The sequence below is a fragment of the Camelina sativa genome, chromosome 2 (assembly GCF_030686135.1).
Source record: "Camelina sativa cultivar CO46 ecotype springtype chromosome 2, ASM3068613v1".
NCBI lineage: Eukaryota > Viridiplantae > Streptophyta > Magnoliopsida > Brassicales > Brassicaceae > Camelina > Camelina sativa.
The window spans coordinates 22,789,761-22,815,882 of record NC_141881.1 but is presented as its reverse complement, the minus strand read 5'-3'; the positions used below and the strand labels follow the sequence as shown (position 1 = coordinate 22,815,882).

General features: G+C 34.5%; 3 protein-coding genes across 3 annotated transcripts; all 3 read right to left on the bottom strand.

Annotated features, from left to right (window-relative positions):
* Nucleotides 1-4,506: 4,506 nt before the first annotated feature.
* On the bottom strand, nucleotides 4,507-8,028 carry LOC104728800 (uncharacterized). The gene is made up of 13 exons (XM_010447733.3): nucleotides 7,513-8,028; nucleotides 7,209-7,321; nucleotides 7,062-7,118; nucleotides 6,776-6,871; nucleotides 6,622-6,692; nucleotides 6,287-6,329; nucleotides 6,064-6,144; nucleotides 5,905-5,964; nucleotides 5,769-5,819; nucleotides 5,585-5,682; nucleotides 5,437-5,485; nucleotides 5,291-5,335; nucleotides 4,507-5,198 (listed from the first exon to the last, which is right to left on the bottom strand). The coding sequence occupies exons 1-13, from the start codon at nucleotides 7,907-7,909 to the stop codon at nucleotides 4,734-4,736; spliced, it is 1,626 nt and encodes a 541-aa protein (XP_010446035.2). The 5' UTR covers nucleotides 7,910-8,028; the 3' UTR covers nucleotides 4,507-4,733.
* A 128-nt stretch (nucleotides 8,029-8,156) lies between these two features.
* Nucleotides 8,157-12,737, bottom strand: LOC104728790 (MLO-like protein 11). Its single transcript, XM_019235855.2, has 16 exons — nucleotides 11,807-12,737; nucleotides 11,497-11,699; nucleotides 11,335-11,392; nucleotides 11,001-11,236; nucleotides 10,795-10,911; nucleotides 10,564-10,624; nucleotides 10,263-10,357; nucleotides 10,071-10,145; nucleotides 9,882-9,967; nucleotides 9,726-9,775; nucleotides 9,566-9,606; nucleotides 9,308-9,478; nucleotides 9,178-9,213; nucleotides 9,015-9,082; nucleotides 8,852-8,912; nucleotides 8,157-8,772 (listed from the first exon to the last, which is right to left on the bottom strand). The coding sequence occupies exons 2-16, from the start codon at nucleotides 11,641-11,643 to the stop codon at nucleotides 8,350-8,352; spliced, it is 1,725 nt and encodes a 574-aa protein (XP_019091400.2). The 5' UTR covers nucleotides 11,644-11,699; nucleotides 11,807-12,737; the 3' UTR covers nucleotides 8,157-8,349.
* Nucleotides 12,738-21,998: 9,261 nt separating this feature from the next.
* Nucleotides 21,999-23,629, bottom strand: LOC104728769 (CBS domain-containing protein CBSX5). Its single transcript, XM_010447708.2, has 2 exons — nucleotides 23,156-23,629; nucleotides 21,999-23,064 (listed from the first exon to the last, which is right to left on the bottom strand). The coding sequence occupies exons 1-2, from the start codon at nucleotides 23,497-23,499 to the stop codon at nucleotides 22,161-22,163; spliced, it is 1,248 nt and encodes a 415-aa protein (XP_010446010.2). The 5' UTR covers nucleotides 23,500-23,629; the 3' UTR covers nucleotides 21,999-22,160.
* Between the last annotated feature and the right edge of the window lie 2,493 nt (nucleotides 23,630-26,122).

Genomic DNA, 26,122 nt, shown 5'->3' with positions numbered 1-26,122 from the left:
ATAAAGTTCTAGTCCACACTGTCATGAAAATCAGTTACCAACTCAAGCGCATGAAGAACATTCTCGCGTAAGGTTCTCCCTGTAATGAATCCAACTTGGTTCTTTTGAACAGTCTCAAGAGTAATATATTAACTCGATTTTGCTACGCTGTTAAATTCTGTGTAACTTAAGTTATGCTTGATTTCTTAATTAAAAGATTATTCAAGACTAGTATTGTATTCCAGTTTTATGACTTTCCAAAGCAATATATATTTCGCTTAATCTTTGATATTGTTCCTTCTAATTGACTAGTATTTTGATTTTTTTCTTTTTCAGTAAGACTTGAAAAATAAATAGAAGTGAATAATAATGCACCATAAGTAGGTGTAGCAAGACAAATCACAAATTTACACATCAGACACACAGTCCTATTCTTTGGTTTGTTTGGGATTAGGTTCGTTTTTACACTTAACCTTAAGGCAACATATGCGTTGAACCTTTTAATACCATCTACGGTACTAATATCTATATATACATTTTCAGAAACATTTATGAAAAAATTTCTCAGGGCGTGGAAACGAACAGATTATCACCCTCACTACCAAAAAAAAAAAACAGATTATCACCCTAATAATGAGACTGTAACTATAGTACACCTAAACACCTAAAAGTTTTAGACTAAAACACACTGCTTACATAAACACACCTCTATTCTCTGTTCTCTTAGGTTATATAATTTTTAGTTGCTGGTTTCAGTAGACAAACACAACTGTAAGAATTTTGGTTATTATAATTTTAAATTTTCTGTTTCGTTTATTTAAATCTTACTATTCTCTATATTATCATTTTAGGCAATGGAAATATATTGTGAATGGAGATTCATAGAGACTGGACTCTCTCTAACATATGCTTGTGCACAATTTCGTCCCACCTGATCTAAGTCCACACATGTTGATTGGTAAGTAAGTAATATATAAAACTCATATAATTTATTAGTAAATTTCTTTGTTATCGCCACGTTTTGCCTTTTGCTAATCACTTTTATTCTTCTAAAATTTCAAAATGTAAGTTTACTGTTAAACAGATTTATTAATATAATTACCACGGGAAAAACTAACGAATTTTGTTCCTCAGATACACTTGGTGTTTGGTTCAGAATGGGGCTACAATAACACTTTCAATTTAAAAGTATAAGATATGATCGATCAGGTTGAAATAACACACTGCAAGTCAGGTGAGGGTACCTGAAAGCTATTTTCTAGCTTCCTTGACAGCGTCGAGCTCTTCAGGCGTACAAAGACTCGGATCAAACTCCCAAAAGTGTCGTCCGACGTGGTTATTGGTGGGTCGCAGCCATGGACTACCTCCTTCGACGATATTCAGCTTCCACATGATCGCTCCGAAGTCTGAAGAATTCGGTTCAGATAAGATAGAAAGAATTGTGGATTTTTGGTTGAAATCAAGGATTAAATTCATTGCTAAGTTTTTGGTGGGGATAGAGAGAATGAGTGGATGTGTCACCGATCAATATTTTATATTAACTAATAGGCCTGATTTTTCATTAAAAGTACTCATATATTGGATATGTGCTTGAAAAGCAATTTTTGTTTGGGTTAAAATATTTGTTTGTGCTTGAAAAGCAATTTTTGTTTGGGTTAAATATTTGGGTTAAAAGTACTCATATATTATCGTTTTCTATTATTAATATTTTTAGTCTAACTACACAAATCCCATAATAATAATTTTATACATACATCATACCAAAAGAAATTTGGTAACATAATTATAAATATATAATATAATTTAAATTACTATTACCTCTACATTGTAAATGAAAAATAAAATCACAAAAACAGTATATTTGTTGACAAAATTAAATTAAATGAACAATAAGGATATCCTAACTATATAATAAACCACTAAATCTACACAATGGAAATTATACACTACATAATATATTTATGTAAAACTATAGTACATTTAAAAAATATAAAAAATAGTACTTACATATATAGTTAATATAATAAATAAATTAAATTTAATATTTCTAAATAAAAAATATAACCCCGCGATATACCGCGGATGAATATCTAGTATTTTAGCAAAGAAAAAAACAAGTTTTACTTCATGATCTTCTTTGTTTTCAACATAGCTCGTTTATAGTTTTATTTTTGGTCAGATACGGTTTACTCGGATTGAAAAGTTTTAATACTATAATCTACTTTTGTTAAAAGCTTTATGTTATCAGAACTCCATTTAGCAACATACAGTATTGTTTAAGTAGCACTAATAAACCTTCCTCTGTTATTAGAGTTGTAAATTAGGATATTAGCGTAGTAAACTTTCTTGACGACGAATTATATAAATGTATAAATAAATACTTTGAAGGTGTCCGATGTATTAAAACGAGAAATAAAAAATAAACATACTATTATTAAACTAGGAAATAAAAAATAAACATACTATTATTTAATTCCGAACCTTGTATTAGTATTAAATTAAAATAACGAACCTCCATTTGCGACGTTGTTTTAGTTTGCATTGCCTCTACAATATAATTTTATTTTTTACATAATATTTATTTAATCAATTTAATTAGATATGTCTATTTTCTGATACTGACAGTATTAACAAAATAATAAAATAATGTTTTACCCATGTAACACCAAATTAACGATATTTTTAATTTATATAAATATCGATAAAACATGTCCCGCCATATAACTTCGTCCCGAGATATTTTAACTCACACTGTATCATCTTAATTTTTAATATTTATTGTGCATCTACGGTATAATATTTATCATATTTAACTTTTTAAAAGTTTTACATATTTTTCATATTTAACCTTTTAAAAATCTTTAAATTAAAGAACCGGAATAAACCAAATAAAAGTTTTTAAAGTTTGGAATGTCTGATAAATCAAGCTTTCTACTCATTTGCATACGGAATCATTTTGGTCTCTTTTATAGTATGACTCTCAACCATTGCCTAAATTTTTTAGACGATGTGGAATATTATACTCGTATTTTTTATTCATCTATTGAGTAATATATGTCCGGTTTTAAAATTTTGTATTGCATCATATGCAGGAAAAAATCACAATTTTTATTAACTATATATATTATAGAATAATTCAAGATAATTTAAATATAAATTCAAATAAAAATGAAAGAGAATCATATATTTATGTTTGAATGAGATAGAAATATTTCTTTATTATTTTAAATTTTTTTGAAGTTTTGGTAACTAATAGTATTAAAATCTATGCATTAATGTAAAAACTTTCTAAAAAATATTTATTAGCAAAAACTACTGTAAAAAATACTAGTATAAATGTTTTGGTGTGATTGGCAGATCCAGCAAATCTTTTGAAGAGATGCAAAAAAAAAACAAAAGTGTTCTGTTGGGGAATTGAACCCATTACCTCAAATAATAGGTGGTGCATCATTATTGACCACTAGGGTACATCACTAATAAGTCGGATTATATAGATTACTTGTGTGACGTTGGATTATATAGTGACACAAGTGTCTATGTCACATGACGGGCGGATTATATATATGACTACATTTGTAGTGCTTTTTTAATAACAAAATTTGTTACCATAAATTGCAAATTCAAATTCTAACTTGCATATGCATTTTTTTTGGAAAGTCCCATGTTCGATCACACTAGGTTGATGAAATCTCACTTTCAAAAAATTAAATATTCATCAAAACATTCTTTGTTTATTAAACACCTTCCTTCCTGGATAAGTTGCTTAATACACAAGCACACAACACACAACACACGTTCAAAGAAAAAAAAAAAAAAAAAAAAAAAGAGCAAGACAGTTAACACAAAAATAAGCAAAATATAAATAAAACATGATTAAAAATAAGCAAAATATAAGTAAAACATAATTAAAAAATAAGCAAAAGAATAGAAATTATAGCCAAAGTAGAAAAAACTAAGGCCAAAGTAATGTGATTAAACATAGTTGTACCCGTCATTGCCAATAATTTTAAAATCTAAAGAACAAAATAGAAATTAAAGTCTAAATTTTGCAATGATCAAATTGATCCTTTATAAATCTACATATAAATCCAACAAAAAAAAATGAAATTTGAACACCATGTATACCAAACTCTAAATACAGCTGATCAAGCTTTAATTACAATTTGGATCATCACATGCACTATCTTGATGTGCTAAAATACTTCATAATCCCACACATGCATTACCCTCTCGGTCAAACACTAAACTTTGTATAACAGACATTTAACTCTTGAACATGATCATATATATACACCAATCAATACACATATCGTCTATTGAGTCTATCACTGGTCGGTCTCATGAAAGCGTTCGGTCGCTTATTCTCCTTTCAATTTTCAATGATACCGTGCTTCAAAATTATACTTTAATTTTCTAAGCATAGCTTATTAAAGAAACCAGAAAATTAATCAAATTATATCATTAAAACAGACTTTTGTACATATATTTATAAAATCCGAAATAAAAGATAAACAAACCAGACAAATATTTTTAATTTAAAATTGATTACTAAATGTCTAAATTTGTTCCATTACATTCTCTTTTTAAAAAAAAAATTAAAAGCTACTCAAAACTGATGGTAAATTCTTTTAATTTGTTACAAACAGCATAAAGAACTGTTTTACCAAATTATAATTTACACTCATAGTCTCTGTGTGTCCATCCATAATAGAACCTTTCTTTCTGGTTCCAAATTCAACCAAAAAAGTAACATCTCAGTACTTCCATCTGTATCCAACTATGTTCTTCTTCCATCGTCTTTTCTTCTTTGAACTCGTTTCTTCTTCTTCTTCTTCTTCCTCTTCATCTACCTCCTTCTTACTCTTACTCTTCTTCTTCTTCTTTCCAGAAGACTCTTTCGATCTCTTACCAGGAGTCTCTACTATCGGAGTAATGTCCCCGTTTGCAGTACTCCCTCTTGGGAACGAACCTTCTTCATCTTCTTCGAGCTCCCAATTGCAGAAAAGCCCGCCATTGCTTTTTCCATCAGTAGGCAATGGCTCTCCTGCTCCGGGAAGCAAGCTGCTGAAAGTAACGTCTCCATTCTTCCCTCCTTTGCGCTCTGACAGGATCCGATCTGGTCTGATTATTGTGCCGAGGATGCTTCGGTTTGGTCCTAACGCTAGGATCGCTTTTGCGTTTGTCAAAGTAGATAAGGCCATTCCAAAGGCTGACCGAATCTGTATATAAAGAAGCACTCTCTAATGAGTATATAAACATCCATCTTGAAAATAATGTACTAATGTTGATAAACTAGAGAAGTGAATAGAACCTGAAAGTAGTTGAATGAGTTCTTCCCAATGTCATTATCTGGTGTCTGATTATACAACAGTAACAAAAATAGAACCAAGTTAATCTTTTGTTCACATGCATTCTAAGTTCCTCGTTTTTACAAAACCAGAAGAGTTCGAAGCTAACCTGTGGATCCTCGATAGAGATGAGCCCTGGCCGGCCCAAGTTCAGGAAACTGGAGAGACAAAGACGAAAATAAAGAATGTTAACAAACACGAAAAGTAGAGGTAGACGAGATGTAATTAAAACCTCCAATGTCAGTTCGTTTACTTACCCTTTGTTGCTCTTAGAAAAGAAAGATCCTCCCTTTTTGCAAGATACACCAACATCTGCGGTGTTTAACTTACGCCCGTAAAAATCAAAGAATTTTACCTACATTAAGGAAAAAGGATAAATTTTTAGCCAACATATGAAGCCATGCAATTTTAAAGCTTTAAGTCACAATGACAAAAGCATACCAATAGAACTCCCAAGTTATGCTCAGGTGCGCTTCGACCATCCTTGAGGTACTGTTTTCATAGAAGAACAAAGGATAAGGAATGTCCAATTTAGATATGTTAATTCTAAATGAGAAATCCAAGTAACCACTTTTACCTTGAGAAATGAAATGAGCATTGCAAGAAGTGCATATGAGCCAATTCCACCACTGTACACCTGAACAAAAACATTAAAGAGAATTTTTAAATGTTTGGTATGGTGAAGAAGGAAGACATATATTTTTTTTTTTTTAAAAGCAGACTATTATGTCCAGACCTCGTTAAGTTCTCTCTGCTGTAGAAATACTTTCAGAATTAGACATAATGGCCGTAGAGGGGGCAACTTTGATACTGCATCCTACAAAACAATCCGAAACTTGTGTCGTAAGGTTACATAGATCAACATGATAGGCTACTAAAGAGTATTATTCAGCTGAAGAATCCCAAAGTTCATGCGAACTATCTGGGACAACAAAATGTACTATCAGTTTATCACAAACCTGTATAAACTCAGCCGCCTTTGGTCCATTCTCCATATCAAAACTGCAAAGCCAGTGACATACTTAATACTAGCTAAATCATATACTCTATTCACACAAAAAAAAAAGTCATTTTTGTGCATAGACCATAAATCATATATCTGCTGATATTACAAGGCTTTCTAATCAACCAAGGACCGTATAGCTTTTGTTGAAGATACATAGTAGCATAAAGTTCAAAGTTCCTCCATGAATTGCTACGAATTCAACTAGTGTTTTGCTTACAATCTATTTAAGAAAAACGCGGACTGAAACTAAAAGTGAAGCTAGTAGGGGCAAATGGGAAGATAAAAAACCTTAGATCAAATGAAATGTTGCTTTTCTTCTCAACGAACTTGATAATTGGTACACGAGCCTTAGCAATTACCTGAAACAATTAGAGAGCTAATTACACGACATGATTACTCTGAGATACTGCCATATAATAGTAACAATAAAAAGTCAAAATACCATGATATTCTTTGCAATTCCCCTTTGTGACAATGCCCTGGAGAGTGCGCGTAAACCTAGCTGTGGATTTGTGAGACCTGATTCCAAAATCACCACCTATATATACAGCAAAAAGGGATGAAGATTTAGACATGAAGATCTTTTCAAACACTAATCTATACAGTAACTAACGTCTAAGTATCAAAACAGTATTATAATAGCTCCAGATGGATGTGGAGATAAGGTATTCTTGTTAATTATGTACACCACATAGTCAATCAAACAAAAGTGGTGTTTAAACACTTACATCAATATCACTTGTTGGAAGATACAATCCTGTCCTGTATGACCCAAAAACCTCAACCTGCAACAGAGAATAAGCAAAAGATTAGAGATTGCAGTTGTTGAAATCAAACAATGCTCAAAGAGAGATTGAAGTTTCGAAAATTTGTACCTTGCAACTCGGCCAGATATACTTAATAACACTTGACACACTCGCCACTGCCTCATCACGCTCAGCTTTCTCTGCTTGTGTTGGTAACAGAAAATCACAGAAATCTACTATTTCTGCAACAAATCAAGAATCAAAGCTTTCTCAACGAGCTTCTTTGTAACGATGCAACAACACCAAAAAGGAAATCAAACACCAATCAAAGCTTCTCACTTTCAACAAAGCAATCGAACTAACAAGAACCTAAATTTAATAGCCACATTTTAGCAAAAGATCCAAACTTTTGAATGATATTGAGCTTCATTACCTTTATGCAACTGAAGCATTGGGATCTTAGAAAAGCTATTCTCACTAAACCAGTTACTCTCCAATCTAGGTTGCTCTGTTTCTTCATCTTTCTTCCTCTTTTTACTCTTCTTCTTCGACAACGACGCCGCCGCCACCACCACAGGGGTCACAGGCTCGACGTCGTTATCATTACTCCCTGCATCAACGTCCAGTGAGAAGAAATCAATCGTAGCTGAATCAACCGGCGCTGTGTCGTCTTTGAAATCTGAAATCTCTTTGCGGAAAACAGAGTATTGGTGAGATTCGTCATGAACTGGCGGCGGAGGAGATAGATTCGAATTTGAGAAACAGAGAGGTGTAAGAGTATCGTATACGAAAGCTTGAGCTTCCGTCTTAGAAGCAGGAGACTCCTCCATTGGAGATTGACGGGAAGCTAAACTTTTGGGGGTTTTTAGGGTTTCGAAGCCGCCGGGGAGATGATGCTACAAAACCTTAAACTTATGTCGGAATCAAAAGAGTAAATTAATTCATTTAGAAAAATAAAAAATAATTTTCTTATTAAAAAAATATTTTTTTTTTAGAAATGTATAAAATGCTTTCTAAAATTTAAATTAATTTTGGTGTTTTTTAAAAAATTTGTATCAAAATATATGAAGAATATTGTTTTATTTTTATTTTTGTTATCAAAATATGAAGAAATTGCTATTATAGAGTTTTACACTTTCCAAATGTAAATGTTAATATTTTTTTTTTAATTATTACATCTATGTACTACAAGAGTACATGTTCATCGTTGTCTAATGAAATTAATCCTACGAACTTATAATATATCCAACTAAAAATGTAGTATATCATCTCATGACTCTCTTCTCACTGGCAATGAAGACGATCTCGAGAGTGGTGGTTCTATAGGTTCTGATCTCAATTCTGTATTCGTTGGTGAAGAAATGGAGAGCCAAGGTCGAAGAAGAGGTGTTCCAACTCTACTTGAAGTTTCATTAGGTACAACACAATCACTACGTGGTTGGATTGGTTGCATCTCGAGTTCAGTACCTTGTTGTTGTTGTTGTTGTTGTTGTTGTTGTAGAGAAGTTTCAGAAACATCAAGAACTTGATGATCATATTCTTCGATAGATGCAACCGTGCTTGTTTCTGTTCTAACAGTCGAATCATCGCCATATATACCGTGCCTTCTTTTCTTTCTGGTTGCTTTCCCCCAACCTCGAATCGTCTCTCTTATCCTTTGAGGTATCAAAGCTGCTTTATAGTTTGTTCCCATCTGCAAATCAAAAACAATATTTCCCATTATATGTCTAAAGAAGTTTACGGAAGCTTTCAAAAGTCGAAACAACACCAACCTGAGTGACTAGTGCATAAAGTGGTAGTGTGCTGTAACTGCAAAGAAACTGTCCAGCAAACCTACAAATATAGGAAATGAAATAAGATTACACTATAAGGCAGAAATGCACAAACAGTCTTGAGGCTCAATTGGGATAAAAAAAAAAAGAAGGTTTCAATTACCCTAAAAGAAGTCTGAAGTAAACGAGGTAATGATTCTTGAGGAAGCAAGAGCTGTACCCAAACTGCCACTGGAGAGATATCAAGAACAAATGTACTGTAATTATCAAACCAAAATCTAAAGTCTGCAAAAAGTATATATCGAATATGTGGTCAAGTGTTATACCCAGAACCAGAAGAACGAAGCCAGTTCAAAAGAGTTCTGTTGGAAATGGAAAGCAATGTAGCTGTTAGTTTTTACCAAGACCGAGTAATTGGTTCGGTGCAAAGGTAAGTCAGTAAAGGTTTATGCAAACCTGGAACAGAATGAAGTGGATTAGGGACAAGAGTAGCTCTGGTTTATTGAACCAGAAAAGTTCATCACGAGGTCTCAGCTTCACTCCTGAAGGATATTCAGTTAAACCAGCATTCTCCAATGCCAAAGTTGCTATTACGTGTTGCAACTTAGCACCAACCAGAAGAACAAGCTGATAAAATGAACAAAATTTTACTAAACTATAATGTTTACTAACATGATACAAGAAAGCAGAAATGGTGAAAAATGTAGTTCTTACAGTAACAGGAATGGTTGCTATCCAGAAATAGAGATTCGATCCTGCAGTAACAAGAGGCGAAGTTTAAAAGTAAATCTTATGATGTGAAGATTTCTCACAATTGAACTAAAGGAAACAAGAATGATCATCTGTCATCTGTCTTTTGGTTTAGTGATCATACCTTTTATGTTAAAGAGCATGAAAGCAACTACGAACCCCCAAAGCGGCCCACTACAGAAGATCAATGAAGGATAAGTTGTTCAGTCAATGACTAATGCATTCATTCATTCATATTGGATATAGCAAATAATGTTTCTACAGGCTAAGGTTAGCTCACCTTACACCAACAATCTTTTGGAACTCTTCTTCCATAGAACGGATCATATAGCTGTGAAAATCGTACTTTAATGTGAGGTGGTGATTCTGCTCATAAAACAAGAAAAGGAAACAGAACCAATTATAAGTAGTTAAAAAACGAGAGTTTGAAACAGCAAACGTTGATCATGGCATAGAGTATATCACCCACCACAATGAATCCCTTGCGGAGAGTAAGATAGTCAGAACGAACAACAGAACGACCGAATTGTCTGAAGAAACATGTCTGCAAGCACATAACAAAGACATATTAGTATATATTGGAACCAACTATTCATACAATGTCTACTCCATGATTTCCAAAAAGGTAAAAGAAAACTAAAGGAGCTAAAAAAACACTTACCACCCATATAAGCAATCTATTCTTGGCTACAGGAGCTGAGGAATGATACTGGACAAAAGTTGTTTGCCTTCGGAATATTTTCTCCCGTACCACAGCTGCCACAAACACTCAAATACTCAATCCTTTTCCACTTTGAGAGATGGACTTTTATGGAATAATCAAAGTCTTAGACCACATCCATGAGCAGAAAACTCATCATAATGCTAAAGAAACTTGTTACAACATTACAATTATACCACTGTGAATGACTAATAACATCCACTTCATCTGTGCACATGTTCTATTATGGAACATGACTCACCAGTTAAGCAATCGTGTCGATCCATACGAGCTACATCTTCCCAGATCCTCCAACTATGAATCTGGATAGAGAATGCAGGCCAATCAAAACTGTTAATAAGAGAGGTTCTTCCCAATTCAAAACAGAGAAGAAAGCACACTATCAAACACCTAATGCACTGAAATTTCTTATAAAAGTATTTGTGGATAAGATTTGAAAGAGAACTTCAGCTGAAAAAAAACAAGAAACTACCTTGACAATTGCAAGAATCATGGTCAAGCAGCTGTAAGTGACATGTGTAACTGCCATTATAAAGATGAAACGATGCAACTGTTCAAGGCCTTCATATGAAACAAACGGCTCATGCCCCTGCGAGATATGAATTTAGTTAAGTCTCTGACCAAACAGATTCTAATAATGTTAATGGTAAACACATTTCAGTCATTTCAAGTTTGAACCTCGCTGCAAGTAGTCTGTTTAATGACACCCAACCTTCTCCTAAACATGTTGAAAAAGAGGGATTTTGTTAAGAGATTCCGCTTGACAGTTGAACCGCTTTCAAGCTCCTCTTGGATCTCAGATCGTGTACACGGAACAAATCTGTCATTGTAGAAACTTGAAGGAACACAAATGTTGGCTATTGTACTAGAGGTAGCTGTTAGAACAAGTGATATAAACCCAAGCAGCATCAACTCTGTCAATAACAAAAACAAAAACCATTTCAGAACACAGTAAACATTTAGGAAACCAAACAAATGGACCATTTAAGTTTTTGGTATATAACAGCAAAACCTTCTTTCATCTTCTCTAATGCAGCAAACATAGGTTTCCTCTTTGTCTTCCTCAACCACTATGACAAATAAAAAAACACAAGAGTAAGAAAGCTGCTGATAAAAATGACTCAGGAGAAGATCAAAATCACAAAAAAAAAGGACGAGGCTTTAGTTTACTCACAGAGCTGAGACGATAAATGGAGCGCTCAACGATCAAAGAAACAACAACGAAGACAGTCAACACAATAGCAACAGACCAAGTAGGCGACAGTGCCAAAGATCTCTCATTTGAATCTGCTTCGTTACCATTTTCTTCTCCTTCTCCCATTTTCTTATCTGATTCTTTCACACACAAACAAAACAAGTTCCTCTCTCTCTCTCTACCTAAAATTCAACAGGAATTTGCACAAACGCAGAAAATTTTTAAAATTTGAGGGAAACTTCAATAACAAAATCAAACTCTTTGATTGTTACAAGTTTAAAAATCTAACCTTTAAAAACCCATCGAGCTGTTCTTGGTGAAGACTCTACCAATCGGAAAGGCCAGAAACTTTTTTTGTAAAGATTTGGTAGACTCCAAAATATTTGGAAAAAGCTTAGGACTTTAAATCCACCGGAGCCGATCACCGGAGAAACTGGGGTTGAGAGAGAGAGAGAAAATACAAAGTCGTAGTCTTTGAGAAATCAAAGAACTGTAGAAATCTAAAGATTGTTCTTTCTGGTCTCTCACTTTTAGTTCATAACTTCTTCATGTGCAGACATGGTTCTGTGCAAACTGAAATATACTTTTTTCTGATTTTTTTTTTTTGAGCCGACCAAACTAAAAATAATCATTAATGTTTGACAAGAAAAAATGAAAAGGAAAAGGGAAGAGAGAAGGAAGATTCGACAGATGATAAACTTAGGCACATGATCTGATACTCTCTCGCTTTCGTTATTTGTTTTGTACATATAACAATTTTATTTTAACTCGAAACTCGATAGTATCGTTTAAAAAAAAAGTTGATTAACAAAATAATGACACGATTAAATAAAGCTGTCTAGTAGTATCCCAGCTCTTTTAAGATACTTAGCTGGAAGCTTACCTAAATGTAATTAAATGCATTGGGAGTATGAGAGAGGTCTTTGAAACTCCCACTACTACTATTTTGTTAATTCGTTAAAGGGTGTTAATGTTAATGTTAAAGGGTGTTAATGTTAAGAATAGTATTATTAACAAAAAAAAAAGAATGATGTAACCCCTTTTATAGACGACGAACGAGTGAGTGTGTGACCACAACACAACATGCGAATTCTTTTTTTTTTTTTAACGAGAGAAAAAGCGAGAATCCGCAAGAGATTCCGAGGATGGCTCCACATTAGTCTTTACATTTTCAAGATTTAAGCCATACCTGTGCGTGTGCCAGTGTGTGTATGCATCATATCATGCATGCACACAAAACAAGATTATTATAGTTTTCTTTTCCTAATCATCTTGTTGATTTAAGAGCAAACCCAATGCACATACTCAAAGTGTCTATATCTTTTAATAATATTAAAGATAATACAAATTTTTTGACATTTTTTTTTTTAACTTTTGTCCTCCCATTAGTTATTTTTTGGTGTCTAACTTTTTTTATTAAAAAAATATTTAAAGTATATTTTATAATATCATAAATGTTAGTTATATAATTTATGCAATATTAAGAAAATAAAAACTAGTAGTAGAATACATTTATTAAAAAAAAAACAAATATATTACATTAAAAAAACTTTAAAACATATATTACAATCCTAAAAAAACCACAAACTTAAAACTGATTACAATAAAAAAAACATATAATGATAGAAACATATGAAAGCATTATGAATAACATAATTAGCATCGGTCTAATATCGAGTTGTGCCAAATTTTTGCCAGATATGTTCAACCAAATCAGCTTTAAGCCATCGATATTGTTTTGTATCACGAACTTGATTCCAATCGCCCATCACTTCGTCGAGATTGTTAATCCTATCTGTAGAATATGTTAAATCGACATGTGAAGTCCGGCTTCCTTCTCGTTGATGGAATTATGCTGTATTGTACAGGTTGTATCCATCTCGTTCATCTTCTACAATCATATTGTGCAATATGATACATGCTCGCATTATCTTTCCTATTTTTGCCTTATCCAAAAAAAGTGCAGGATTTTTAACAATCGCAAAACGAGCTTGCAAGACTCCAAAAGCATGTTCAACATCTTTTCGGGCAGCTTCTTGACACCTTGCAAATAATGATGCTTTCGGGTCTTGTGGAAGTGAAATTGATTGGATGAATGTTGCCCATCTCGGATATATACCATCAGTGAGGTAGTAAGCCATATTGTAATGTCGTCCGTTGACAAAGTAATCTACTCTCGGAGCTCGACCTTCTTAGATGTCATCAAAAACTGGTGAACGGTCAAGAACATTGATATCATTTAAAGTACCTGGAGGACCAAAAAATGCATGCCAAATCCAGAGATCTTGCGATGCCACAGCCTCTAAAACGATTGTAGGTTTTCTAGATCCACGAGAATACTGTCCTTTCCAAGCTGTTGGACAATTCTTCCATTCCCAATGCATACAATCAATGCTTCCGATCATCCTGGGAAATCCGCGGTCCTCTCCTAAATTGAGTAATCGTTGGAGATCCTCTGATGTAGGTCTTCTTAGGTACATATCTTGAAACAAATATATAATTCCCTCCACAAAATTTTCCAAGCATTGCATTGCGGTGCTATCTGCGAGGCGGAGTTATTCGTCAACCGCATCAGATGCACACCCATATGCCAAAATACGAATGGCTGCAGTACACTTTTGTAATCCAGACAGACCCAACCTTCCCGTAGCATCAACAATACGAATGAACAATGATTTGTTCATTCGAAAACGACGACGGAAACTACCAGCAGAGAATGTAGCATTTTCGCTGAAATAATCATTCCATAATTGAATATGCCCTTCTTCGTGTTGTCTATCAATATAAGCTCTAGGCCGCCTTGAAGTAGTTGGTTGTTGATCATTGCCATAATCATTTAGGCAATCTTGGAATAGATTGCCAAAATGTTCATCAAAAAATTCATCATACTCATCATCTAAATCTGGTGAAGACATGATAATAAGAAATGAGAGATTTTTTAAGAGAGAGTTGGGATGGAGAAAATATTTAAAACTGAATATGAGTTTACAAGATAGTTGGGAAGAGTGAATAAAGCAGACTGAATATGAGTTTACAAGAGAGTTGGGAAGTAGCCGATTATCGTTTAAGAGAGTTACAAGAGACTGAATATGATTCTCGTTTGCTATATATACAAGTTTACTGAACATCAAGTGGGGAAAGAAAAACACAAAAAAGTTCACGGGCGTTGTTCTCTTGTTGTTCACGTGCGTTGTGCCGACTTGAGATCACAAGGAGAAAGTCACGGGAAGATCAGAACCAAGACCAGAGACTTTTGTTCTCTTGTGCCGACGAGATGTTGAAGGTTCACGGCAAGAGCAGAACGACATACCAGAGACTTTTGTTCTCTTGTGCCGACGTGAGATCACAAGGTTCACGGGTATGATTGGAACGTAAACCTGCCGAGGATAAGCAAAAAACACATGAGATAAGAACCTATCAACAAACAAAACTCAAGAAAATAAAACAAGAGCAGAACCACTTAGCATTGCTAAAAGAACATAACCACTTAACAATGATTAAAACGATACAAGAGCAGAACCACTTAACATTGATTAAAACGAAACAAGAGCAGAACCACTTAGCATTGATAAAAGAATAGAACCACTTAACAATGATTAAAACAATACAAGAGCAGAACCACTTAACATTGATTAAAACAAAACAAGAGCAGAACCACTTAGCATTGATAAAAGAACAGAACCACTTAAAATTGATTAAAACGATACAAGAGCAGAACCACTTAGCATTGATAATAGAACAGAACCACTTAACAATGATTAACACGATACAAGAGCAGAACCTCTTAGCATTGATAAAAGAACAGAACCACTTAACAATGATTAAAACGATACATAACACAAGCATTGATTTAGTCGATTCATCAACGATACATAACACAAGACTCAAACTTTAACAAAACACAAGACTCAAACTTTAACAAAACACAAGACTCAAACTTTAACAAAACACAAAACAACTAATAACCAACTATCCTAACATCTCATCAATTAGCTTCTTTCTCAGATTGATTTCAGCCTCGGACAGATCAGTTTTGTTGACTAGACTCGCTAGAAGTCATTGCTTAGAAATTCGTTCTCTCGCAGCTATTTCTCTCTCTCTGATCTCCCACGCCTTCTCTAACTTTTGTAGAGAATTACCCTCAGTTTCTATACCACCACCATTGTTCTTTGCTTTGCTTTTGGATGCCTTAACACCTGGAGGGCGTTCAATAGCTTCTTCCTCAAGACGAGAAGTTGTATTTGAACTGAAGGAATATGTGCCACTCACATCAAGCTTTGTTTGTTTGGTGTTTTCAGGTCCTCTCAAAGCATTCGAAGAACACCACTTCTGCTCATGACGAAGAAGCCTCCAAGCATGCTCTAGAGAGAACTTCATTTTCTGATCATTGACGTACAAATCATTTGCCATTTGGAGAACATCATCTTCTGACTGGCCACTGGTCCTCTGACTCGAAGCTTGGTTGTAACATCCTACAAACTTGTTGACAGTCTCATTTATTTTTTTCCACCTCTGCTTACATTGACTGGCCCCTCTCTTTGGTTTACCCGCTACTGCTTCACTCGTTCCATAGTAGTGTGCAATACGCTCCCAAAAGGAACCACCCTTTTGCCCATTGCTCATGACTGGATCTTTGCTAATGTTTAACCAACCACTGATCAAGACAACATCTTCCTGGGCAGTCCATCGGATTCTAGCTTCCCTAGAGTTTTCAGCTACCTCGTTGACATCACTAAATTGTGTACTAAACTGAGGGATAGGTGATGAGCTTATTTGAATAGGTGAAGATGGAAGAGATTCTGGATTATTCACCCCAACTTGGCTAGTCAAGAGGTCTGTAAAGTTTAGAGAAAAAGAATTCATACCCTAAACTCTATGAAAGATGGAGAGAAGAAGAATTGGTAGTTGGGTTTATTGTAAAGCTTTTGTGGTTATTGAAGGAGACCATAGAAGCGACATAAATAGCAAATTGAAGGAGACCATTTAAGCGTTGAAGGAGAAGGAAGAGTTTGGTAGTTGGGTTTATTGTAAAGTTTTAAGGAAGAGTTTAGTGTTTAAGTGTTACAACTACCAAGCATTTACTAAGTTCTTAACTACCAAGCATTGACAACATACAAAAAATCAAGACCTTTTTATTCTACAAACAAGACTACCTTCTAGTTTAAGTGTTACAACTGTTTTTATTCTACAAGACTACCTTTTTTATTTCTACAAATGTTTTTAGTGTTTAAGTGTTACAACTACCAAACATTTACTAAGTGCTTAACTACCAAGCAAGAAATCAATCGGATTCTACTTTAAAAAACAAGACTACCTTTTTATTCTACAAACAAGACTACCTTTTCAATGTCAACAATCAATCAGATTCTAGTTTAAAAAAGCTTTTTAACCTTACCTTCTTTGAGAAGCAGTGATCGCTGAAGTACTTGCAAAGCTCACCTCTAGCAAGCATACTCAAAAAACAAGTAAACTATGTTCTGCAACAAAAGATAATAGGGAGAAACTATTATTATCACAGAGACAAACATTGTAATGTAAAAAATCAATAGTATCATAAGTTATTCATACCTCAAACACCCATAGAAATCTAGATTCATAAACGGCAATAATGTTAGATAATCAATACAACAAATTCAAAGATAGACACTAAATGGTTAAATCAAGAAAGTCTTTCAAACTTAAATCAATTGAACACGTTACTACTTAAAAAAAAGAATATACATACCAGAGATCATGACTATGTTAAGGAAAAAGTACCTGTGAAGGTAGAAAATCTCTTGTTGAGGAAGTAGAACGATGTCTTTCTACTTGTAGAGAGTTGTGCACTCTAAGATAGCTCATCATCGGTGTCTAGAATAGAGATATTTCTAGTAAACAACACAGTTTACTTCTCTTGATATAATAAATAAACTAAGAGTGGGATAGACACCAAAACCTTACCTCACATGATGTATATTCATTTTCTGTGATGCCATCGGTTTCTATTGTTGCACCATACCATGTAAAAACCTGAAAAGTGAGTAACGTTTTTTGTATCAGTGATATGTGACCATCATATATAAAGCACAGATATATTAAGATGATTCAAAGGTCAAAATTATAAATTTTTATATAACCAACTCAACTCAAGAACCCACTTCAACTGTATAACTTTTTCTATGTAATCAACTTATACCTTCATTCATTAGTCATTACCTAAAGCTTAGATTTTTAATCTAACCCACAAGATGAATTTTGAAGTTGAATATGTAAAAACATACCGCATATATCATGCGAGGAGGAAATGTGAGTCAAACTTCATGTGGAAGCTCATAGCCAAAAATCTCAGCTTCGCCACCTGTGAAGACTCTCTCTCCTTCTTCGAATTGACCAGGAGGAGGAGGAAGAATAAGAAGAGGCAAATCTTCTCCGCCGCAATCGTCCTTTCGTGTCTCTCCGATGGAATCAGTTGTAAGATCCGTCTCGGCGACGGCTTTGTCGTTAGGGCTTCCCATCTAAACTGAAGAAGAGAGTTCTTCTAGAGACTACCATGGCGCCGCTCGATTTTGTTTGATGGTTCGTCCCAAACACAAACGATACAACCCGATCGAGAAACCAAATCACAAACCCAATCGAAGACTTGCATCGAATCGATTTAGAAGACGACGAGGCGAGATCGGTTTAGAAAACGACGACGAGGCGAGATCGAATCGATTGGAAGAAGAAGACGACGATGCGAGAGCTATTGTCGTGATTTTGTGTTTCTCTCGTTTCGATATTGTCGAGAGAAAGAAGAAAACGAAGAAAAGATAAAACTAAATAATAAAAAACAACAAAACAAAACTTAACCAATATAAACAATACACGTGTCGAATCGCCGCAGAAACCTATATCTTTCAAAAATTAGAATTAAAATTTTTTTTCTTTTCTGTTTATATTACTAAAAAAATCAGAGACATCCCAGAAGTTGTGCAATGGGATTGCTCCAACAGATTTTCTAAACGGTGGCGGAGGTACCTCTAGTTGGGTTTGTATCTATGGTGTAAACATGTTATATTTTGGGAAATTAAAAACAAGTTATACAATTTTTTTTTTTTGTGCCTACGTCAGACAACAGAAGAACTTACTCAAGTGAATAGAGATACTGACAGAATGAGAGGGTTTCAAATGATGAGGAATTTGACTATAAATTTAGTATTGAGCTTGCTTAAAGACACTCCCGGCTACACTGGAAGCTTCGGTTAAAATTAAAATTAAATTGTCATTGAACTCACGTGTGCGACATGCGAGTGGAGTCGTTGTTAAGAAACGACTAAATGTATATTGGTAATTTGTTCTCTTTGATTTCGGTTTAAGTGTAACACCAAATACAAAGTTGTCGTTTTAGATTAAGGCTGGAATCCGTCACTATTGTACATTACGAAAAAGGGTTCAATACACATCGTTTGAAACATGAGTCGAAACAACATTGTTTGTTCTCTCTTCCTGTTTTGAATTAACAAACAAATCAAAGACAGCATTTGTTTTTCGGAACTCAAAATAGTTAGTCTTGTGTTTGAATCAACCAACAGTGGTACAAGGACCACATAAAAATTCGTTACTAAAACAAAAGGGGTTTAACTTAAGTACATAATATTTCACTTTGGGATTTTGCTATGCTTCAAAACAAAAAGAATATAGTTATCATGAGGTCTGCAATACAGAAAGCGCGTCCTTGTTGATTCAACTTTTAGGTAACCCAAACATGTCCTAAAATTCATCATACTATAAAAGAAGCCAAAATTGCATATTCGTGATATTTGTTTCCACGACTTCGTATGTCTAAGATTGTGTAAGCATATGACAAGAGAAACAATGTCCTCCAAGCCAAAGTTTCCGAAACATTTTGTATATACATCTTAAGTTGCCGAATCTTTTTTTTTTTTTTTTTGCTCAACATCAACTTTTCATTATCCAACATGATACAACCAAATCAAAAACACATTACATTCACCTCTAAAGATCTGGACCAAAACAAATGCAATGATTGATCAAGTATAACCCTGGAACACTAGCGGATCCAACGCTACCTAACCGAGAATCATTGCATTTTTTAACCACAACGAGATAAATAACACACCACGACTCGATGTGAAATCATCTCTTAAACCCCCTAAATAAACCCTATGACACGAAAACAACTACCAACACAGAAAAAGTCCAAATCCTATACTGAAGAACAGATAAAACCCAAGCTATTAGAACCTTATGATCTGCAAGTAGAGCTTGTTCCAATAGCATCAACACCTAGAGGCGCAATATCAGAAGAACTTGGTTTCTCCGGCTTTCATTGTTCCGGTCCTAAGCCAAAAACGAACATAATGTCCGACTGACCTGACCAAGAGATGCGAAGCAAAACTAGCAAGAACATAGGCTCCTCTGAACTAACCATAACACAACCAGAATGCTAAACATCTAAATATAAGAATTGGAGCACAGATTAGCATAGCTTCACCTCCTGGTGCATTTTTGGATTGACCACATCGTTTGCCTTGTTGCCCCGCTTCTTGGCCGGACTGAATCCAGAGGGTTGACGAAGCTCCCGAGAAACGCCGGCTTTCTCAGGCACCGACGGCTAAGGAAACCTCACCAAACAACCGGTAAAACAAAACCCCGACTCCACCATTAAAGCTCCGGTCAGCTAGATCCTCCGGCAGAAGGTGAGAGAAGCAAGGGGACGAGACCTAAAGCCTAGATCTGAACCTTGAAACTGCAGAGAAGGTCGCCCAGAGTTGCTTCAAAACACCACCATTCTCCCGGAGAGGAAAGCGAGCCGAGATCTCACTTCGTCTTGCCAACCGCCGCATCCTCACGACACAGCCATCGACAAATGACATCTCCTCAAGCTAACCAGAGAGGTAGAGATCGAGATCCCCACTACTACAACTGGAAGGAAAAGAAGAAAAACAGAAAAAAGCAGCGCCCTCTCACACCACCGGCGAAGTCCCGGACGGCGGAGAGGCTAACGAACTTCAGGCGGCGCGGGTTTGAAGAGCTAGGGTTTTTGAGAGAGGAGAGAGTTTTTTTTCTTTTGTATTCATCAACATAGTTGCCGAATCTTTTCGTTTTTCTGTTCCCAGTCTTTTGTCTTTTGACTTACCCCCTCATATTTACGAAGATTGTAGGAATCTAACCATTCCTTCCTATTACACCTACATAACTTATTAGAGTATAGAAGTTAGAAGCGACTTATTTGTATGTTTTTGCTTTCAAATGTCTTTTACAATATAGATATGCAAACACAAAAGAAATCTTTGTGATTTTATTTATATTAGATTAACCATTGTAGGCTTTCCCTGTTAATTAAAAATTTGCCACAAATATACCAACTTCCAAAAGAATTTAATTGAACTTAAGAAAGAAAAAATACTACGGTTAGTCGTCGCAGGAAACATATAATTAAGTTTATGAAAAAGTTGGCATGAATCTAGAAATAATTCACCGTCAATAGTAAACAAAAATTAGTGTTTTTACTATACATTTTTTTTTTTTTTTGGCAAGTGTAAGAAGTAAGAACATTGATCATGCAAACAAAATCCTGAAAATGACATCTTAGAAAAACTATGCATTGTTCCAACACAAAATCATTATATTCGACCTTAATTATTACTTACGCTTAGAAAAGTCAATCAAGCCAACTACTTATGCATCGTTCTCATATTGAACACCAAAGGATTTTTATCGAATATGCCATCATATATATCATATAATTCATCCACATTACCTAGCTAAGTCATGCTTTTCGGTTTGTCTTAACCCTAAGATGCATGCACATCGCCATGTATACATTGCTGTCACAATATGTAAAATCTTCAGACGGCTTTTAATTATTCTAACAACGTTCACTCTTTTTTTTTGTGGCTTTCACACTCACAACGAGACGAAGACACACGAGACACACATTTAAAAACATGTATACCAAACGAAATGGACAGTTTTAATTATAATACCACGTGGTATTTGACCAACAGCGTTATTAGCTGCAAGCTGTACAATTTTATCATTGACTGGCCCAAATCTCAGGGCCATATTTTAAAATTGTGTACTAGATAGTCAAGTGGAGTGTGTGTAATTACATAGAATCAATCTTTCATTTTCTTCCACCAACATCTGCTACTTTTGTTTCAATATGTCACTGTTACAAAGTTTTTGGACACGCTATAACAACAATGGATTTTGAGTAATTCGATTTAGACGTGAGGCTCATCAAGTTATGGTTTCTTGAGGGTTTTAGACGTGAAACCCATAATTGCAGCAAATATACGTGCTCTAACTAAGTAACCTATATTACATTTTTACTGATTCAAACTGTACAACTCTACAACCTAAAATATATACATAATTTAAACACAAGGTCTTGAACTAGTCTAACAAATTTCGGATGTGTTACTTCTTTGTTGTATGTAATCCAATTCATGAAAAACGAACTGAAATGGTCATCATAGGTCTGAAGATCAACAATGTAAAAAACTAAAAATCATAAAAGTATATAAAAACCGAAATTTTTTTACAAGATCTTTTGTCTTATGGCATATTCCACCATAAGAATAATCTTATTTAAAAACAACAATACTTGTTGCTAAGTTTCAGTAATTTCTAACCAAAAAAAAAAATCAAAATAATACTTACGAGTTATCACCATCCAAAAATTCCCTAAAAAGTTTGAAAATATCAACAAAAGTAACCATACCAATCAAACAACCATCTTCATCAACCACCCACACATAACTCACTCTATGAGCAATAGCTTGTATCATCACTGCCATCAACGAACTCTTCCGATTACACACTATCGCCACCGACTTCCTAGCCATCCTCGCCGCGCTACTCACCGACCTCCCATACGACGACGACGTTCTCATTCTCCCCGCCGGAGACGACTCGTCATCCGAAGAAGACCCCGAAAACGACGACAAAGAGTCAATGAGTGAGATCAATCCAACCATCCCTTTATCTTCCAAACGATTCCTAACAACTCCAACAAGACTCTCCGGTGGACCACTACCGTCGATATACGTCATTAAGTCTCCCGCCGAGAGTGTAGCAACCGCTGCCGCTGCGGTTTCATCGCAGCAAGCTAACGTCATAGGCGAAATCTCACCTATCAAAGCCATACGTGAATCTTCTTCTTGATCACAACCTTTATCAACCACTGCAACAGAGACATTGTCCAAGATTGCACGAGAGACGGCGGAGACAGCGGAAGCGGCGGAGGAGTAGTAATCAACGGCGAGGATAGTGTGTTGTGTACTGTTGATAACACCGAGATCGGAGATAGGAAGAGACGGTAACGGAGAGAAGACACTAATGGAATCGAGAAGGAATCGGATTATGTCTTCTTGTGTGATCCAGCAGAATTGTAGGCCGTTCTTGTGCGTTGTTGCGGTTGTGGCGGAGAGTGAAACGACAACGTTTCGGTTAATCAGAAGCTTTTGTTGTTGTCTTCTCTTCGTGATTGATGATCTTGTCTGAATCGGAACAATCAGATTCTGTGCTCCTTGTATGATCAGATCAATAGCTTCGATCAATCTTGAAAACATCAAGAACATAAAAAGATTAAATTTTTAATCTCTACGAATGATAAAAAAACAGAACACAATGTATAGATTTGTCCCCTTACTTGCAAGAAGAATGAACATGGACGACGAGGGAACGAGATTTGGGGATAAGAACAGAGACAGATGCGTCGAAAGCAGAGGAAAGAGACAAAACATTGTTGTCGAATTTTGATAAGTAACAGATTACATCAGCCATACAGATCTTACCCAAACACTCGCACTTGTTTTTACCATCTGTTTTCTCATCATCGTGGTTACAGCTCCAGACGGTGAGGAACGGTTCGTCAGAGGATTTGAGTGCGGCGATGGCGTCAGCTACGGTGGCTGTAGCGACGGAGAGACACCGTAATGGTGGCTTACCGATACAGAGATCAGATACCTCGTGAGACAAAAGAGTTAATGCCATAAAAGAAAAGATTAGGAGATTTGTTTTTGTAGAGAATGTGAAGGAGAAAGATGAAGAGAGAGAGAGAACAGAGGAAGGCGGAGAGTAGTTAGTTATAAAGAAGAAGAGAGATAGGTACGGTGTTAAAAAGTACACATTCACACAAAACTACTTGGTCTTATAGTTGTGTACAGATAGATTCTTTTTTTTTTTACCTTTTTGATTTTTTTTGTCTGTTGTGTTAATTACAGGTAGATTGTGTTTTCAGTTTTACTATAATGTTTCGAATTTAATTTTGATGTACAAATGGTGAGTAAGAACATTTTATTTTTAAAATTGTTATATATTACTATTTTTGCATATTCATTCAATTCAAGATTAGTTCAACAATGAAACCATATCTTATATATATTACTCAACTACTGATATTGCTAGATTTTTAATGTATTTTTCAAAGAAAAAAAAATGTTTTTTTAATACAATGGTGTTAGTTTCTTCTTTTGTTTTTGGTTGTGGCCTTCTCCCATAGGTCATATATCTAAATGGTAAGTTTAAAATGAATTTGAGGAAAAAAAATAAGGTAAGTTTGAAATGAATGAAATCAAAAGATGAATATAAGTTATAATAGAATATATTACATTTTCCATTTACATTATAGCAGATGAATATCTGTTCTTAATGTTTGTTCATTCTGCATTTTTTTCAATAAAACAAATTTCAATGTTTAATATGTACATTTCATTGTACAGAGTCAAATTTCAGAATTTTTTTTTAAAATAACATCATTGTTTAAAATTTTTTAAAGAACATATATATATATATATATATATATATCCTTGGTTATAAAATGAACAAAGGGAAAGGGGTTGGCCAAAGTTCAAAAATATTTAATCTAATAACGACAATACTAATTGATTATATATGAAAAAAAAAAATATATATAGATAGAAGGAAAAGTTGATGCTATATATTGATAATGATATTAACCAAGACTAATTGACGTCGAGTATTTTAACGTACGTAGAAGGATATATTGCACAGTAGCGACGTATATTCGTAACTGCTACTGTTTTCATATTATATATATTTGCTTTATTGTATCTTTAAAGTTTAAACTTGATATATGAATCTACGTGTGCATCATGACATTTGTTTATGTTGGAATGGCCAAAACTTGAGTTCGATCGACCCAGCTAGACTCCAAATCAGAGCTTGACTCATTCATATAAACTCAGGTAATTAAGGGCGGTTCAATGTAAAATCTACAAATCTAAGATGGGAGTTTCGTTTCAGGAGGGATCATGGTCATACACATATGATGCGCTAGTAGCCAGGTGACTCTAGAAAATGCAAAGTTCGAAGAGATAACATATCCTAGGCCTAGAACTCGAAGAGACATTCAATTTTCGTCAAGTCTCCTCCTAACTCTAATTAATATACAACTACTTTATTAATTTAAGTATATTCTCATTTTCACACTCATGTTCATTAAACGAAGATTCGAGCTCTAACTTTTTCATTGACTGATTTATTCCAAATAGTTTCTAGTAAACAAATCTTCACATCGGCAACATTTTAAACATGCATGGATTAGTTAGAAGACAGAACTCTCATGTAGTGATATATGTTTATACGAAACCAGCTCATATAAATTCAGGGAAACCAAGTATGATTCTCATCAACTCATTCTAAATCCGTTGAGGGGCAAAGCTAAATGAATAACGAAGGCATAAGAGATATATATGACCCCAACGTTTCTATTAAAAAAAAAATATAAATGACCTATGGTTTGTTGATAGGTGTGATCCAACAACTTGTAAGAAGATATTAATTTCCATACTCGATAGTTATGTTTACATAGGAGATAATGAATTATATTTACTTTTTGATTGGTACGATAACGAAAGATATCTGTGATAAATCTTATAAGTATATGTTTTCCCTGATCCATCTTATTGGTTGATACCCATGAAATGTATATATAACAGACTTGTGTAATTGTGATATTTGGTTAAAAAATGCAAAAGTGATAAACTTTTGTCGCTTTTAATAATTGATTAATGCCACTTTTGAATTTTAAATTTTACTTTTACTCCAACATGCTGTCACCGTGTTGGACTAATTTGTCTTATGTGCTTCAACGTTTCTCATGCTCTTTCATCAAATGTTCTCAACGTTCACTTTATTTCTTCTCAAGTTTTTGTTAATTACCGAAAATCCTGATAATAAAACAACCAGATTATAAGTTAAAAATGATTAGTCCCAATCTTATCATTGTCAAGCCAAAAAGATGTAAAAACAAAAAGCTTAACTAATTGGCATATAGGACTTCCAAAACAAGTTTGTAGGAATACATTCCATAACTGATACCAACTTTTGTCTCGTCATGTCGTTTGAAGTAAAGGAGAAAGAAAATAAACACATTTTCTTGTTCAAAACCTTAAAACGACGTACGTCATTGAACAAGTTGGCCAAGCTTTGCAACATCTCGTTTTGTGTTGTATTTGCTACTTGCAAGTTATTTAAAATTTGTAGGTCAGTAACAGTATTCCTATTTGTTTTGAGCATGCGTAATTATTCTAACACTAAATGTATGTAATAATTTTTTTCTGTTGCAAATTGCACATAGAACCAAATTTCTATG

Bases quoted from the DNA above. Each gene is read 5' to 3' on its own strand.
- LOC104728769 (XM_010447708.2), bottom strand. From the start codon at position 23,499: ATGGCATTAACTCTTTTGTCTCACGAGGTATCTGATCTCTGTATCGGT. The intron at 23,065-23,155 runs GTAAGGGGACAA...GATGTTTTCAAG, and splicing joins CATGTTCATTCTTCTTGCAA to ATTGATCGAAGCTATTGATC.
- LOC104728800 (XM_010447733.3), bottom strand. From the start codon at position 7,909: ATGGAGGAGTCTCCTGCTTCTAAGACGGAAGCTCAAGCTTTCGTATAC. The intron at 7,322-7,512 runs GTAATGAAGCTC...GATTTGTTGCAG, and splicing joins AATGCTTCAGTTGCATAAAG to AAATAGTAGATTTCTGTGAT. The intron at 5,486-5,584 runs GTAAGTAAACGA...TTGTCTCTCCAG, and splicing joins TTTTCTAAGAGCAACAAAGG to TTTCCTGAACTTGGGCCGGC.
- LOC104728790 (XM_019235855.2), bottom strand. From the start codon at position 11,643: ATGGGAGAAGGAGAAGAAAATGGTAACGAAGCAGATTCAAATGAGAGA. The intron at 9,607-9,725 runs GTATGATCACTA...TTGTTACTGCAG, and splicing joins CATGCTCTTTAACATAAAAG to GATCGAATCTCTATTTCTGG. The intron at 9,479-9,565 runs GTAAGAACTACA...TCATTTTATCAG, and splicing joins TAGCAACCATTCCTGTTACT to CTTGTTCTTCTGGTTGGTGC.